The 16,022-nt window shown below is 39.4% G+C and overlaps 1 protein-coding gene across 2 annotated transcripts in view; it reads right to left on the bottom strand.

The window, feature by feature from the left end:
- The window catches only part of LOC311300095 (glutamate receptor ionotropic, kainate 5), a 104,112-nt gene extending 88,291 nt beyond the window's left edge, over positions 1-15,821 (bottom strand). The window contains exons 1-3 of one of the 2 annotated variants that reach the window (XM_084424210.1): positions 15,584-15,821; positions 15,225-15,268; positions 11,036-12,599 (exon numbers count right to left, since the gene is read on the bottom strand). Coding sequence is in view for 1 of the 2 variants with exons in the window: in XM_084424211.1 (XP_084280337.1) it covers positions 15,225-15,228 (4 nt within the window). In the remaining variant the exon portion in view is untranslated. The remainder of the gene's footprint in view (positions 1-11,035; positions 12,600-15,224; positions 15,269-15,583) is intronic. The other variant, XM_084424211.1, reaches the window with a different exon arrangement.
- Between the last annotated feature and the right edge of the window lie 201 nt (positions 15,822-16,022).

The following is a 16,022-nucleotide window of genomic DNA, read 5'->3' as shown; positions in this document are numbered from 1 at the left end:
ACAAAAGATTAACTAGCAACCCCTGTTATATTTTTCAAATTGTACAAATACACACGGGAAACCTAAGGTGGCTGAGACGGAGGAAGAGATGGGGCCCCAAGGACTACCATCCAGGAGGACTCGGGTCTGAATCCCTCATCTTCAGGTCTGCGTCCCAAATTACTCTGGTGTCACTAGGGAGAAGTTAATCCCTTTATGTCTGTGCTAACAGCAGGCACTTTCAGTATATCCGTGCGCAAAAGGCCTTCTAATGGATGCCGCCTATAGAAATGGGTTTATAATGAAGAGAAGCTTATATTATGTAGTGTATGCTTAAGGTTAATTAAAATAATGTAAGCCTTATTTCACAAAGACGTAATATGGAAAAAGTGCAAATATTTAAGTGCACACGGTTTACTTTATGATGATCAAAGACCAGCAATATTGTGTGTGTCTCCCACCGAAGGCATTCATTTACTCTAGAAAATTGCTGATAGATGTGAAATGACCCATTATGATGTTTTATAATGAGGTTCTTCACTCTGTGGTGGAGCGATGATGATATTGTCCACCGAACATGCTTAGGCGGGTGGAATTGTGTATGTATAGCAGACTAATACCCTAACAGTTTAATAGTAGGATTTGATTCCCTGCAGGTTTTAACAGCAAATTATTTCCATTAGGTAGTTTAAAGGCCAATTGTTTAGATTGTATGCTAAACTTCATTTCACAGGAATGTATGAGCAACCAAATGCCAAACATCAATGCAGAAACTCATTTACCTGAAGGATGCTGTTAATATCCAATGTAGTGGATAAAAAGAATTATGAAAGCATGATTTAAGCCGGCAAAGCATATTTTTTTTGCTCTGATATTTAAATATTAGATATTTCTTAGTTATGACAGCAGCGGTGCTTCAATTAGCATGACGACTGTATGGTTTTTAGCTGTGCACAGTAAAACTTTCTCAAAAACGCCACGCACATTCAGACAGACATAATTTTTGGAGCACCCTGCCATAAGCATTGCATCTCTATGATGGTGTGACAAGTTAAGAATAGTCAAACTTTTCAAACTGCCTCTAGAGACCCAAGCATATTTTTCCATTTGGTTGCAGTCCTAAGAAAATGTGTTCAGACTAAAACCAGCCTAATTACACAGGCTTCCATAATACCAATTAACCACATTAGTCGTTCAGGCAACCTACAACTATTCAATTGTTGAAAATATAAAGGTTTGCACGTCGCTATCGTAGATCCTCCACCAATTTGTGCTCTTTGCATTATACAAATATCGAATTATCTTGGAATAGTGGCATACTCCTATAATGGCAGTTTAACAGGTTGATCCATATGCTAAACGTTCTTTGACACCACATGTTTTTATGCTTTACGCTCTTCTTTGTTTTCTTAGCCCCATCTTACCCTCAACCAGCTAAAGCAAAGATTTGTCTCTTTAGGTTCTTTGATCTAAAACTTAAGCCTCTGGGTAGGTGGGGATGGTCTCCTTGCTCATGTATACATTAGACACCACATATTGATTTTTGTGCTGCTCATCCCAAAAGGCCTCTATTTTCTTTCCCCCATCTGCTTTCCACACATGGAGATGAATTGTGCTCCAAGGCTGGTTTTGATGAACCTGTGATTGGCTGTCCTTAGCCTTGGGATCTGCGGGTGTAATTAAAGCCAGGAGTCATCCCGCCTCACAGTGAATGAGATGGCCCCTAGTGCCTGTCCTGTAGAAAAATACATGTACATTCACCGGACCAAAAACTGCCAAGAACAAGATTCATGCTAGCTCTGAGCTATTTGAGGAAAAGTGAAGGCTCGGATAGCGGAAGAGATTCATGCATGGTCCTAAATATAGAAATGAAGATCAAGACCTGACAAGGTCAGGAGAAAATCTATAGAAGTGCCTTTTTTTTAAATCAATAACAGTTTTTAATCTATCAGTTGTAAGCAACTGAGATTAGACCAGTTGACTTTGGGCAACTGGTAACTCAACCTGCAGGGGAACTAGGCGGAAGGTATAAAAGATGTGCGCTAATAAGAGGATGTACTGAGAAAGAGGCAAGGTCAGCTCACACTAAGATTTATTAAAAGCCCTTCAGTATCTGAGGGTCTCCTGAATCATCTAAACAAGAACATCTCACTTCATAAAAGTTCTTCATGCTTGAGTCAAATGCTACATAAGGCTTTGGCAGCATATGAAAACTATTGCTTTATGCTATAAACACCGCATCAACAAGGCAACATCTCGAACAAGGCAAGTTAAAAAGAAGAGTGCAGTATATCATGACAAGAAATTCATTGCCATTAATAGGACAAAATAGCATAATTTGAATTACTGTATGTAATGTAAACAACCAGTAAATACGAACTCCTCTCATATTCTCTTTGGTAATTATTACTCTGGTGAAAGTCTGGAATAAAGCATATATTTGTGTTATACAGCATGTAGTTCCAGCAGAGCAGGATTAATTTTTAATAATGTACTTTGATATCTAGCAAAACACTTTTGTATTCCTACAGTCAATATGTGGTTTTCATATCTAATTTCAATATCTACATACAAGTAAAATCAAGAGAAAAACAACTACTGTGAAGCATGTTTTTATTACACTCAAACAGCAATTTAAAGCTGCTGATATATTTTTAAACTACACACATACTGTGTATATATAGCCTATATAAAAAAAAATCAATTTAAAGTTCTGAAAATTTCAGCAACACTTTATTTTACAGTGTCCTTGTTACATATGTTACATGTACTTACCGTAGTAATAACAGTAAATTATGCATAATTGCATGCAACTTACCCTCAACCAAACCCTAATCCTACCCTAACCCTATAGTAAGTACATGTATTTACTTAATAATGCTCAGTACTTACATATATAATTACACTGTAACAATGACACCTTAAAATAAAGTGTGACCAAAATTTCTATAGTTTTAAAATATTTCGTCAGCGATAAATGCAGCTGTTTGAGAGAGACTCAACACTTTTTCCCTGTTTGAACCCTGAATTTTTTTTTTTTTTTTTTTTTCACGGACAAGTTTTGACATCTGACTGATATAATTATTTCTACTGTCACTAGATAGTAAGCAGATTTTTAAATACAGGTAACTGAACAAGAAAAATATAGCAGTGGTGCACACAAGTACGGCATTTACTAAATGTACTTCTGAATAAACACCCTTTGAAGCATGTGTGTTATTTTCTAAATGTAATGGTCTGAAAACAGATACTGCATTGCTTTTAAAGGAATGGCTCACTGAACTATTTTGTAGCTTGACAGCTTGTGTTCACTCTATACTTTCATTGTCCGTCAAAGTGCAGTTCCTTTGTCTCTGCAAAAGAAAAAGTCATTTGTGTTGTGAATGATATGAGGCTGTGTAAAATAAAGTTTTTCCATTTTTGGGTGAATTAACTCTTCAATGCTGATGGAAAACGAACAGGAAGTAAGGGGAAAAACTAGTACTGACTGAATTTTTCTGTTATATTATAATCACTATTGTAACAAATCCAGGAGGTGCAGGCAAAGCTTATTAAAGCAGGGCTTTAGTATTTGGACAGCATTGTTTCATACGGTGTCTGTGTGCTCTCCCTCTCATTCATACAAACGCAAGGGGACCCAGCCCTGACTACAGTGATGGATTAGCTCTCAAACTCTAGTCCTCCCTCTTTCTCTCCCTTTCATCTCTCTGTGGCACAGCCTGTGACCACAGCAAGAATATGTGTGTTTCTGACCCCTGAATTCTATGGACTGGAAGAAAAAAACAGACGGAGAAAGAGACTTGAAGAATAGAAGGAATGGTGGCTGCAAAGGCAAATGGAGATGGAGAGGACAGGCAGCAGAGAGAAATGTTTTTGCTCAATTGAACACTGTTGACTAAGCTATGCTGTTCCAACAATACCACAATACCTGACCAAAGAGCCCCACAAAGCTACAGATGACAGATTTATTCGTCCAGTGTCACTTGTTGGTAGTTGTTTGTATGTCAGGGTTTCATTTTTTTTTTATAATTCTGATTTCCACTCCTGGTGGAAATAATAATAATAATAATAATTATTATTTAACTTTTTGTAAATATTTATTAATTATTTTGTATGCATTTTGTGAAGTTGTGCCTGAAGTGCACGCGTTCCACGTCATCATTTTTGGCCAAGTGGTCATACCATGCTTGCACTCATCATTCCCAGACTATAATTCAATAAATCCTTATGTGGGAAGTATTAGCTATATTATTAGATATTTTGTGGTTTTTAGTGAAAATTGCCAGATGGAAGGAGCTGTCCTTTGCAACCAAGGACGATATTGGTAAAATGGCTAAATCTGGTCAATCGATTGTGGATGTTGCTCAAGTGCAGGATGTGAATGGTCACAGTGTCCACAGAATTATTTCAAAGCACTGTGAGACCACTACCATGCAAAATGTAAAGTGCTGTGGCTGGTCTAGGAATACTACGTGAACATTTTGACAGAAGGTTGAAAATCATTAGGATTTAATGATTTAAAGCCAAAGAAAATAAGCAGAGTTGGGGTACTCAGACTCGAGTACAAATTTTAGCTGACTTGTCAAAGATTCAGATGCATTTTTACTTGGACTTGACTCAGACTCTGAGACTCGAAAAACATTTGTGCAACCGAGTCCAGGGCTGCCTCTGGATTCAGTGAAATATGCTTCAGACAGTTGATGTAATTGCCACTGGCCCGATCGGGTCAGTACTGCATTGTTATGAAAGTCGTCTTCCATTATTTGCATGTTTTTAAGTCTTGCCAGTTTATACAATCAATTCGGTACTTGAAAGCTGTCTAAGACAGGTGTCTGTGCGTGCACAGTCTGCACACCCAAAGCGCGCTCACAAAAAGCGCATCTCAGTCAGCATGCAAATGCCGAATTAAATTCTCTTTCGCGTCTTATTGTGCTTCTACACACTCAAATACACGAACATTCACATTAACACAGTCGGTTATGTCTTAAGTGAACCTAAGCAGTTGGAAGAAAATCATATGTGTCGGTATATTTAATCCGTGTATCAGGTCTTAGTGACAGCAGCTTAATAAACCTGCTGCTGTCTGTGTGTCATTAACATTAATCAAACAACAAAAGACAAAAAGATCACACTGCTCTTGACTGAATAACTTTAGTTCTGTCATGACAACTCTCGGGAGATTGTATGGTATTAGAGATTGGCATGGTAATGGATATGGATATGTTAATGTATTTGGTCTTGGCGGAATAGATCTGCTACGCTGCTGCTGCTGCTCCTGCTGCAGCAGAGCAAATACCGAGACTAGCTACTGCCAATACATTCACAGAGCAAGACAGACATGCTGCTGCAAATGTCACATACATGATTTAACCCCCCAACAAAGCAGAAGACGAGAGAAAAGAACAGAGCCCTCTTCAACACAAATCTAAACGGATCATTTATAGTTGTACAGCCAATGCCAATAAAGCTGTTGTGCACAGCTGAAAAGACTATTGATACACATTTGTAAAGCAAATTTTCACCCTACACAGGTGCACACAGGGTAATGGGAGAAATAGACAATACAAGTAATATACTTGTGTTGTTGAGTGAGAAAACAAGCTGCTGAATCCGCAGATATTCATTTATCTACACAATGAATGACATAAACAGGAAACAGGAAGGGATAGGAAAAAACTTTATCTATCGCCAAGACATACGTTTTTTTTATTTTTTTTTATGGGACAGCATGTTTTACTATCGATGTACACCTTGGCTACCTTGCCGATCGGCTTAGCACCAGTGACTTAAGGGTATGTGCGCCTTGGCTACCTTGCCGATCGGCTTAACGCTAGAAATTCATGCTATGTGTTCTCGTGAACAACAGATATAACGTTGTAAGCTGATAGAGATAGGAACCCAGCAACCACCTGAGCAAGTATCAATTAAGTCATTTGATAATTGACCCTTCGCTAAGCCCCGCCCTCCTTAGTTACTGTTGCTACGCCTGTCAAGCTTTTGCGCCTGGCACGTCTATTACAGTGTGTATGCACTGGTTTCAGACATTCCTAAGGAGATAATTAGTAATTTTTGGCGAACAGGTGAAAATATGAGAGAACAAGACTGCAGTATGCATTCGAGGGATATATCCACGACATAATATGCAAACGATTAGAGAATAATTTCATCAAAATTGAAGCTAAAGTCTATAACGTTAGGTCCCAGCGCAAGCAGCAGCCGCCTCATACACTGATCATTTAAATGGGAAACACACAAATTGAGCCAGCAGGGTAAGTGAAATGTGAAAATATTCTAATATTTATAGATCAAACAACTTATCCATATGTATTGTGGAATAAACACAAGACATTAGCCTGACCACTTTGCAATGATAACGATCTCCCGCTTATATTTGTAGTGCGCCAGGCTAACGTTACTGCTCACACGTCGTGGGTCATATAAGTGACTACTGTTATGAACTGATTAAGTTTGCATACCAACCTTTTCCTTGGAGATCTCCGGCAAGCCCCGTGATGTTCACTGCTTTTACTAAATAACGTTACCTTTTACTTTTACTAAAACTAACACCGGGAGAGTCGCGATCGGATTGGGGTAACGTTTCTAGTTTGGCCGTCGATTAACAAAATGCTGAAATATATTTTTAAGTAATGTTAAATTATGTCAGTGAGCCTCCGTCTTGCCTTTAATCACACTGCTTGATCCACGAGCTGGACAATAACTTTATTCTAGAGCTGCTATAAAGCCAAAACACTTTACTTTTTATTTCCTATTATCAATGTAAAGCTGCTTTGGAACAATCTACATTGTTAAAAGCGCTATATAAATGAAGATGACGCCCGGCATTTCTCCCCTTGGGTTTTAGGTTCCGGGAAGGGAACAAAATCCACCACCCCGTCCAAACTTTTAGGATACCGGGTATCAGATTTGCACAATCCATACGCACACCGCTTCGGCATGTTTCCCTCGCTCGAAAGCTTGCCAGACCTCCCGCGCCTAGTTACGGTTGCTAAGCCACGATTGGCCTGTGGCGGTTTTCGGGCGTGGCTTAGCGAAGGGTCAATTACATAACCCTTATACTCTTATTTGAACAATAAAAAGCCATTAGGAGCGATAATGAATGACAGTGTGCTGCTCCATTGACATGTTAAGCATAGCTAATGAAACATTACCCTTGAATTTTTTTTATTTTTTTTGCTAAAATGTAATCCCATTGAATGTGACTGCTTATTTTACTTTAACTTCATCCATAGCTTAGACAGCATATAGTCAAAAGATACAAACAATAGACCATTTATGCTGCATAGACACAACTGCATAACACTCCAACTTACGCTTAGTAAGTTCCTCCACAAGTCTATAAACATGATGCTTAGTTTAACTGTATTGATTGTTCTTTTAGCGTGACTCGAACACAGAAGCATCTGAATCAACCTCACACATTTAGCATAGCTAATGAAAACATTGCTCTTGGAAATAAAAGGATGCGTCATTAAAGTTATACCGCTAAATATGGTAAACGCAGTTTAAATCGCAAATGCTTATATCACTTTAACTGTTTTTATATCCCTGCTAACAGCATATAAAGCAGCAATGACATACAATAGACCGATGCTGCTGTATGCAGTAAACACTGCTGCTTATATGCTTCAGTGATTCACTCGTGCACTGTTGACATGACGCTATTTAAAAACATTTAACGCGCTGCGCTTTCTGAAAGCGCGCTGCATACTGCTCTATCAGCTGATGGACGCTGATGCAATAGCAACCAATCAGCTGTGCCATGTACTGTAGATGATGTGATCACTTCGAAATGAGTCAGACTTATCAGCCTGCACCATCTAGAGCTTCATGCCAGAACTAGGCATTTACTTTAACCACTGTATATTTATTGCATACAGTTAAGATTATGATGAGATTTTATTTTTACATTTATTACTTTATTAAATGTCTGTAGTATATTTCTGTAGGAGCCTCTGTACTATTTAGACCTATCAGAAAAACTATTTTGATTAATTAATTTATTTGTTCTTTTGCTTGTAATTAATAATTAGACTGTTTACTTGCCTCAGTCTGCAGTGAGCTTGAGAACCTTTTACTTGCATTAGTTTAGTATTAGTTTTATTAGTCTTAGTTTTTGTTCTTTAAAACTGTTGCAGTTTAAAGGGGTGGTTGATTATGATTTCACTTTCCTAACTTTAGTTGGTTTGTAATGTTGCTGTTCGAGCCTAAACAACATCTGCAAAGTTACGAAGCTCAAAGTTCAAAGCAAAGGGAGATATTTTCTTTTAAAGAAATTGCTTTTTAAGGAGTACGATATACGTCTGGTAGGGACTACACAAGCTTCCTCCCGGTTTAGTGGCATCACTAACCCTAAAATGTACATAAACCCCACCCCCAGGAACGCAATTCATAGATTATCATGACAGAATATGCTAATCAATGACTAGAAGATAACTACACATAAGCTACATAAATTCATCAACTAACCATTCAGAAATGTTGTCTACATGTCACTTCTTCTTGAGTCTCTCCATCATTGTCTGACTCCGGTTTGAACATAAAAGGCTAAAAGTTTTTAGAAATTTTCAGTGCATGTCTGTGTGAGGTAATCGAATGTGCTAAGCAGACAAGCTGTTGAAGCTCCGCCCTCTGTGCCGGGAGCAACAACTCATTTGCATTTAAAGGGACACACACAAAAACGGTGCATTTTTGCTCACCCTCAAAAATTAGCAATTTTAACATGCTATGTAAAAATATCCGTGGGGTATTTTGAGCTAAAACTTCACATACACTCTCTGGGGACATCAAAGACTTATTTTACATCTTGTGAAAAGGGCATTATACCACCCCTTAAAAACAAAACAAACAAGGTTGTAGCTTTTAGTTTCAAAGAAACAATGTATTTTAGATCTTTTACATGGATCAAAAACAATAACCCACTTATACTGCGTGAGAAAACTGCATTATAGGCTTTTTTATTATTAAATAATTGGCTTTTATATTGCCCCAGTACTAAAGCAAATTTAATCAAACATTATATGGGAATATTTAATTTGTATTAAGTTACTTTTCTACCCACTAGTATAAAATGAAACATAATTAACTAAATTAAATTCAGATCTGTAAAGCACTTTTCACAATGAATATAATTCCAAAGCAACATGTTTAAATTATAGTAATTTAGAACTGTAATGCGGTCAACAGACAAGTATACTTGAACAATAATAAATCTAGTAAATCTAATAAATCTGTAGTAAACCACTTTTTTATTATGACTACAACACTAATGGACAAACAAAATAGATATAATATAGCCTACTTGTTCTCCATGCACTAAATGACCAAACCTAGTGAAGTATAGATAATAGATCATTCTTATTCTTTCTTATTCTAAGTCTTTCAACTTATCTGTCAACCAACCATGTACCAAAATGCATTGCTAGAAAGTTATTGTTGGCAGAACAGCAGAGATTCCAAATCTGTATGTTACGATCTACATTGCGATCTGTAGGTGTTGCAGGATCTTTTTGCATGAAGAGTTCTCTGCAAGAGTTCTCTAGAATGAATAAGCAAAATATGAACCTGCAATTCACAAGCAATATAACTTGGACCTGCTATGATCAAGAGTGCAACAGATGTTGACCAGTATGGCAGCAGCTGACCTGTGCAGTGCCAGGACTACAGATAGGAACACATGGCATTTTGGGAAAGGGCCCAATCTAACTGAGACTAGCAATACCTTTACCAACCACACACTTTCAACAGGAGGCAGCCAACAGGTGTCATTCCACAGAACGCAAATGAGATTAGAGACATTTACAAAACTGCATTGCCTTTAGGAACAAAACTGCCCTTTTAAATTATTAAGAACAACATGTGTGGTAAATGAATCACTCAAGCCCTGGCCTAAAACGGATTCTTCGAAAGATACACCGCCACTATTGTTATTCATATTTTAAATTCAATTGTCATTTGAGATGTACATCCTCTTTGAACGGTGTCCCACCACACAAAACCCCCATTTTTGTCCAGATTGCTGTCCTGTCAGCATCACTTTTCATCTCCCCAAAGCTTATTACCAACCAGGCAACAAGTCATGGTCAGCCCATAGTAAACCAAAAAATCTTCTAGTCATTCTCAAGCCCAGCTAACAGCTTTGAAACAATTAACCGGACAGGATGTTCCAACCTAATGTTTCACAAGCACTTTTTTTGTATCCCATTCCAATTAACTTTAAATAAAAGTGTATTTTTCCCCTCCATCTCCCCCGAGCAGAATATCAATATAGCTTTTCAATTATTGGCCGGGCCCAAGTGAGGTCCAGACACTGATTGAGCAAGTGATGGAAAAAAGGCTGAGAGAAGAGACTGAGACCACAGCTGTTCAATCTGGGGGGCAAAGCAGAAAAAAAACAAAAAAACACACACAATCATCTCTCGTCGCAACAGCATTGTCAATCACATTTATTACGCATGAATAGCTATCGTCACAGCTTACTCCATGAACCTCTCCATTGAACAAAAACTTCATGCTGAAGACACATCTATTAGTGCAGTTTTGACTGGCAGAGAATAATTATGCCACTCTACTGTGCTTGTTTTAGAAAGAGACATGCCACAAAATGATTTTTATCTTCCAATGAGCGCATCTACATCAATTTGCATTCATTAGCGCACAACCTCCGGAAACTAATCATGGTCTTGTGTCACCCTATAGCCTACAAGGTACAAAGAACATTACGCTTGTGACACCTGCTACATATGTGCCTCTACAAACACACTGTATCTGCAGCAGAACATATATTTGTCCATTACGGAAAACAAGCTGTGCACTATGCCCAGCAAAGAAGCCTGTGCCATTAACCTTGACTCATTTTTTCGTTAGCGTAGCGTACACATTCAAGTCAAACACCCACCCAGACATACACACATAAACAGATGATAGATAAGCTACACAGGGGATTGAACACCATATGGAGCCAAAGTCAAATATACACACACGCACACATGACTGCACACACTAGCACAGACAGGAGGAGAGAGCGCGATCTACTCACAGAATGAAGCAGACGACACCGGGAGCTAATATCAAAGGATTGGCACAGATACAAGCTGGCTGCGTCCCGTCGGGAATGCTGACAGATTCCGGGGAAAAAAGGAAGGAATATTCGAGGACACGTCTGAAACTGGACGGGAAAGGGGGTGGTGGAGGAGAGGGAAGGGGGAAAGCAGATCTCACGCTTTTTAAGATCGGAGGTTAGGCTTCAGAAGATTTCCGTCTCTTGTTCTCGTTGCTTGGCTCTCCTTGTGGAATCTTGTGCCAAACACTATCAGGTTCCTGATTTTGACTTTAGATACAACAGCATTTTGTCTGGGGTAAACAGGAGTACAGAAGAAAAATCAGTTGGGAAAGCAAATAAAAAAAAATTCCAGCAGAGATGAAATAACTCAATTCCCTCCTATGCTCTCCCAGAGGCATGGAGAGGGGGATAAAAACGGAGATGGAGTGGCAAGATAAATACCCAAAACTGCAAAAATGAGAAGGCAACAGAACATTCTGTTTCAGCTAGGGAAAAAAGCTTCTCCCTCCTTTCCCCCCCACCCCCCACACCTTATCTCAGTCACAGCAATGCGATACAATCTCCCTTACAGACGTAAGGGTCATCTGGAAAAAAAATAACAAAAAAAAAAATCAAATTTTCGTGATGAAAAGAAGACGAAAATGGAAAAAGAAGCTTAACTTATCAAAAGGTTGGAGTTAACGACGATCTGTGGCATCTGGCCCCCTCCCTCCCCTTTTCGCTTTCTTTGGTCTTGTTCTCCTTCTGTCTTTCAATTTACCTGAATCTGAATAGTGAAATAAAAGCCATTTAATAAAATATCCTTTGTTTGCCCCAGATTGCCGGTGAACAGCCTTCTCAATCCAATTTCTTCTTATTAGTTTTTTCTTTTTCTAGACCTACACAGTAAAACTGTTGAATGCCAGTCTAAAAGTTGAGATCTGACTGAGGTCTAGCACAAAACAATCCCAAAATCCGTTTTCCCTTCTCAGAACTGGACAAACAGGGGAAAAAAAGAAAACCGCACAGATCAGTGGAAGGTCGCCGTCAGAGCCGGCCTCCAATCTGATCCTGAGTGGTGGGGTTCTTGAACTTATCTCCCAGAAAAACCACTTGAACCTCTAGTTCTCCATTTTCAGCTGCCTGCCAGGCAGGAAGTTCAATTATCTCCCATTGAATGGTATCGCTTAGGATCCTCTCTGTGCGATATGAAATCAAAGGATCTTGGTGTGATTGGATGACACTTATTCCTTTGGCCCCTCAGGGTTCCGTTCCGACTTAAAGCGCTGGATGGTTTTGTAGTAGTAAACGTCAAGTGATTTAAAAGAAAATCCTAATCAAGGATTTGTTCTTTCTTTTCGGTCCTACTTCCTCAGCCGACTTTTTAAAACCAGATATCCTTAAGTCTCTGCGATCCTGTCACTGCGCTTTTGCTGGCAGGAAAGTAGGTGCATTCTGAGAGCGTCTGGGGATGTTTGGAAGAAGAACTTGCTGTCAGCAGGCAGGAGCGTTAAGACGCGTCAAGGGTGGAGAAATTGGCCTTTACAGCGCAGGAAACAGCCTGGAGCCGGAGGAACAGACAATTAGGAACATATAATTAAAATAGGAAAAGACATAATGATGTAATGCCAGGGATGTACAGTGGGGCGGAATGGTCTTTTTGTGCCTACATGAAGTGCAACCGCACACCTCTTACTCTATGATGTCCTTGCATCAACATTCTCCCTCCCTATACCTTTCCCAAGTCCTTTCCTTAAATTTTCACACATTTTTTTTGTGTTGTTCTCTCACTAACATTTCAACATAATCTTCAAACTCAGTTTTTACTATATAAAAAGTAATTACAGCCAATTGTCCTTCAGATAAAGTGAGAAGCCAATGCTACTGCTTTGAGCAGAGAACAATCGCTGTGATTATATTTTCAGAGTGAAGTGGTGTTACGAGGGACCGTATGTAAAATGTTCTGTGATAAATATTAGTGAAACACTGGCTCCTTGTATGCTTGAACGTTACGTAAGCCTGTTAGCCGTAGCTGGAATGAAGAGAGAGGGGAAACTGGTCAAGTGGCTGCCATGTTTCTAAATCTGTCAATCTACCAATCTGCTGTGCTTTTAAACATGAACACTCACAAGCTGATGCTTTTTACATCATGGCATGAAAATCGAGTGCTTAACGCTGTAAACACATTAATCCATTAAAATACATTATGGTTTGGCTCTCTAGTCAAATTTGATTTGTTTTGACTCATTTAAACAAATATAATTTGTATTGGGTTAGGTATGTGCAGGCCACAATTTTTGGTTTGTTTGGCTAATATAAAGGATTGCTTTTACAATTATTTTGAGAAAGATGTATTTTTAATCTTGATGTTAGGATCTGTTTTTCTGGTTTCTGTGTGACAGTTGTGCTAATATGTTTTACAAAAGGAAACAATTGAAATTTGAAACACTGTCTTTTCAAATGCATGTCAGAGCATTTGTCCTTGAAAAACATGCCATGTAACAGGTAAATCAAGGCACTTTTTAGGCTTATCCGATCATGCGTGGAGCCAAACCAATCAGTTTTTGCCTACTCAAAGGCCTATTACACCATTTTAAAAGCTGTCATGTTAAATCAATAGGTCTTAGCCCTAGCACACATCAAACTCTGTACCTTCGGCACACAAATTAACAAAGACTTCAGCAAAGGGCACAGAGATCACATTCTGTACTTTTCTCTGTGTGATCTAAACGAGTCAGAGCATCGTGCCAAGAAACCGAGCGAAGGTGAGAGGTTGAAAACGAGATTCGTTTTTCTCTTGCACTTCTCGCATGTGGTACAGTGAAACATAATTCGGTCTGCTTTGTCATCCTCTATTCCTGCCCCTCTCTGTCTGAGATAGCGGCTCAGAAAAGGATTCACCACTCTGAAGATTTCCCTGATAAATCCAACGCTTTGCATCATCTCAGTTACACAGAGGTAGAGACAACAATGGTATTTCACTCTGATATCACACAACTCTATTTCACGGTAATTTATGAATCGCGTCACGCAGGCGATAAGGCGGCTTCTGATATATCGCCTTTCTCAACGTCGCTGCTTTATATTTTTGCTATCTTTTGTACTTTCACAATTGTTTAGGAAAGGTTGAGCTTATATCTGTATTGTCAAGTGGAGGGAGATCCTCATATTATTGTAGACTAGCAACTGAGGGAATTTTATTGTTCAGTGGTTGCTCTTTCATCGCTCAGGAGTTTTAATGGATGTCTCCGATAACTTGGAGAAATAAAAATAGAGACAAATGAGAATAATTGGCATACAGTAAGAATATACAGCTATTCAATTAATATGGATAGCATAACTAGAATTTGATGACAAATATTTGAGTTCATACTGATACAGAATATGACATCTCTTGTGAAACTCTAGAGACGATGTGAGGTTCCTTAGGTCGTTTCCTCAGGAGAAAACTCGGAGAATCCCTGAGAAGTCTCTAATTAGTCTCCATTTAGTCTCTTCGCTGTCTAGGAGAAACAATTGAGATATTAAAGATATCTCGTGATTTTTCTTTGCTACAAGTGTGTACACCATAAAATAATAGCTGCTTTACCCAAAATTAGTGTTTTATATATGTGGTCGTATGCTTCCCCTTCCTCTCAGGTGCTTAAGTTAAATAACCTTCACACACACACACACACACACACACACTTAGAGGCAGTGGTAGCATAGCCAGAAAAAGCACAGCATCGTGGATAAACTGTCACAATCATCATCAATCTGGACGCTCCCTGCCTCACCAGTGAAATACAAGCAGAGTTCACCGGCAGACGCATATACTGCCGTGACGATATCCGAGTACTGCGTGTGTGTTTGTGTGAAGCATGTGTGAAGGATGTGTTTGACCTGAGCGCATTGGTTTAGGTTGAGTGCTCCTGTGACACAGACAGTTGTTAATGGCTGTTGAGGGATGGGCAGATGGGGACCGATGAGAGTGGAGGGGGGACCGTGACAGATGAGAGAAAGAATGAAAGACAGAGAAAGAAAGAGTACGAGGAGATGATGAAAGGGGATAAAATGGCTAATGGACAACAGAAAAGGGGGGATTTGGAAAAAAGAGGGATGAGGAAAATTATTGCGGTCAACTTAGAGTGCATCATGCAAAAAAAGGAGGGATGAAGAACAGACGAGAAAAGCAAGACACACTCACCCATGGCTCTTTTTCTTCAGTTGAGGCGGTGAAAGTCTACTGCACTGGCAGAGAGAGAAAGAGACAAACCTCAAAAGAATGCCAAAAGGACTGAAATTATGAATGTGTGCAAAAAAAAAAGAAGAAGCGATAACGAAGAAGATCAGACGAAAATATCAAATGAGCTCAAGTGTCCGAGTAGCTCCCCGCATCAGTCCCGGTCATATGCATAAATGCAAAATGACTTGCTAATGGGAGTCTTAGAGAATTACACATGCAGCTATAAATCAACATGTCAGCACGCATGCACTCTCTCACACACACACACACACACACACACACATGCACGCAGCGGCATGAGCAGGCTCCACAGGCGCTACCTCAGAGAACGCTAGGCTCTCCCCTCCTCCTCGGTTCCCCCGTTCTGCCTCTCTCTTTCTCAGCCTCTTCTGCGGTTTCTGTTTATTCACCACAGATCATTTCCCAAGAGAATGCAATGGTGGGTTTCTCTTCATTTTCTGCGTCCTTGTCATCCTCGCGTTTCACGGCCCCCTGTTTCAGTCCGGCAGAATTGAGCTTTCTGTAATTTCTGGCAGCTGGGCTAATGTGTAAACTGCATTCGTGCCCTCTCGTTCTCTCTCGTTCTCTCTCTCTCTCTCTCTCTCTCTGTGTGTGTGTGTGCCTCTTCGGCACTGCCTCTAATCCAATCAGAAGCACATCTTTCTCTCTCTCCCAATCTCTCTAACTCATATATGTTTAATCTCACTCCCACAAATACTGTAAATAAACATCAAAATGTACATTTATCACAGTCACACT

This window comes from Rutilus rutilus (assembly GCF_951802725.1).
Source record: "Rutilus rutilus genome assembly, chromosome: 11".
In the NCBI taxonomy this organism is placed as follows: domain Eukaryota; kingdom Metazoa; phylum Chordata; class Actinopteri; order Cypriniformes; family Leuciscidae; genus Rutilus; species Rutilus rutilus.
The sequence above is the reverse complement of the archived record's forward strand: the minus strand, read 5'-3'. Positions and strand labels throughout refer to the sequence as shown.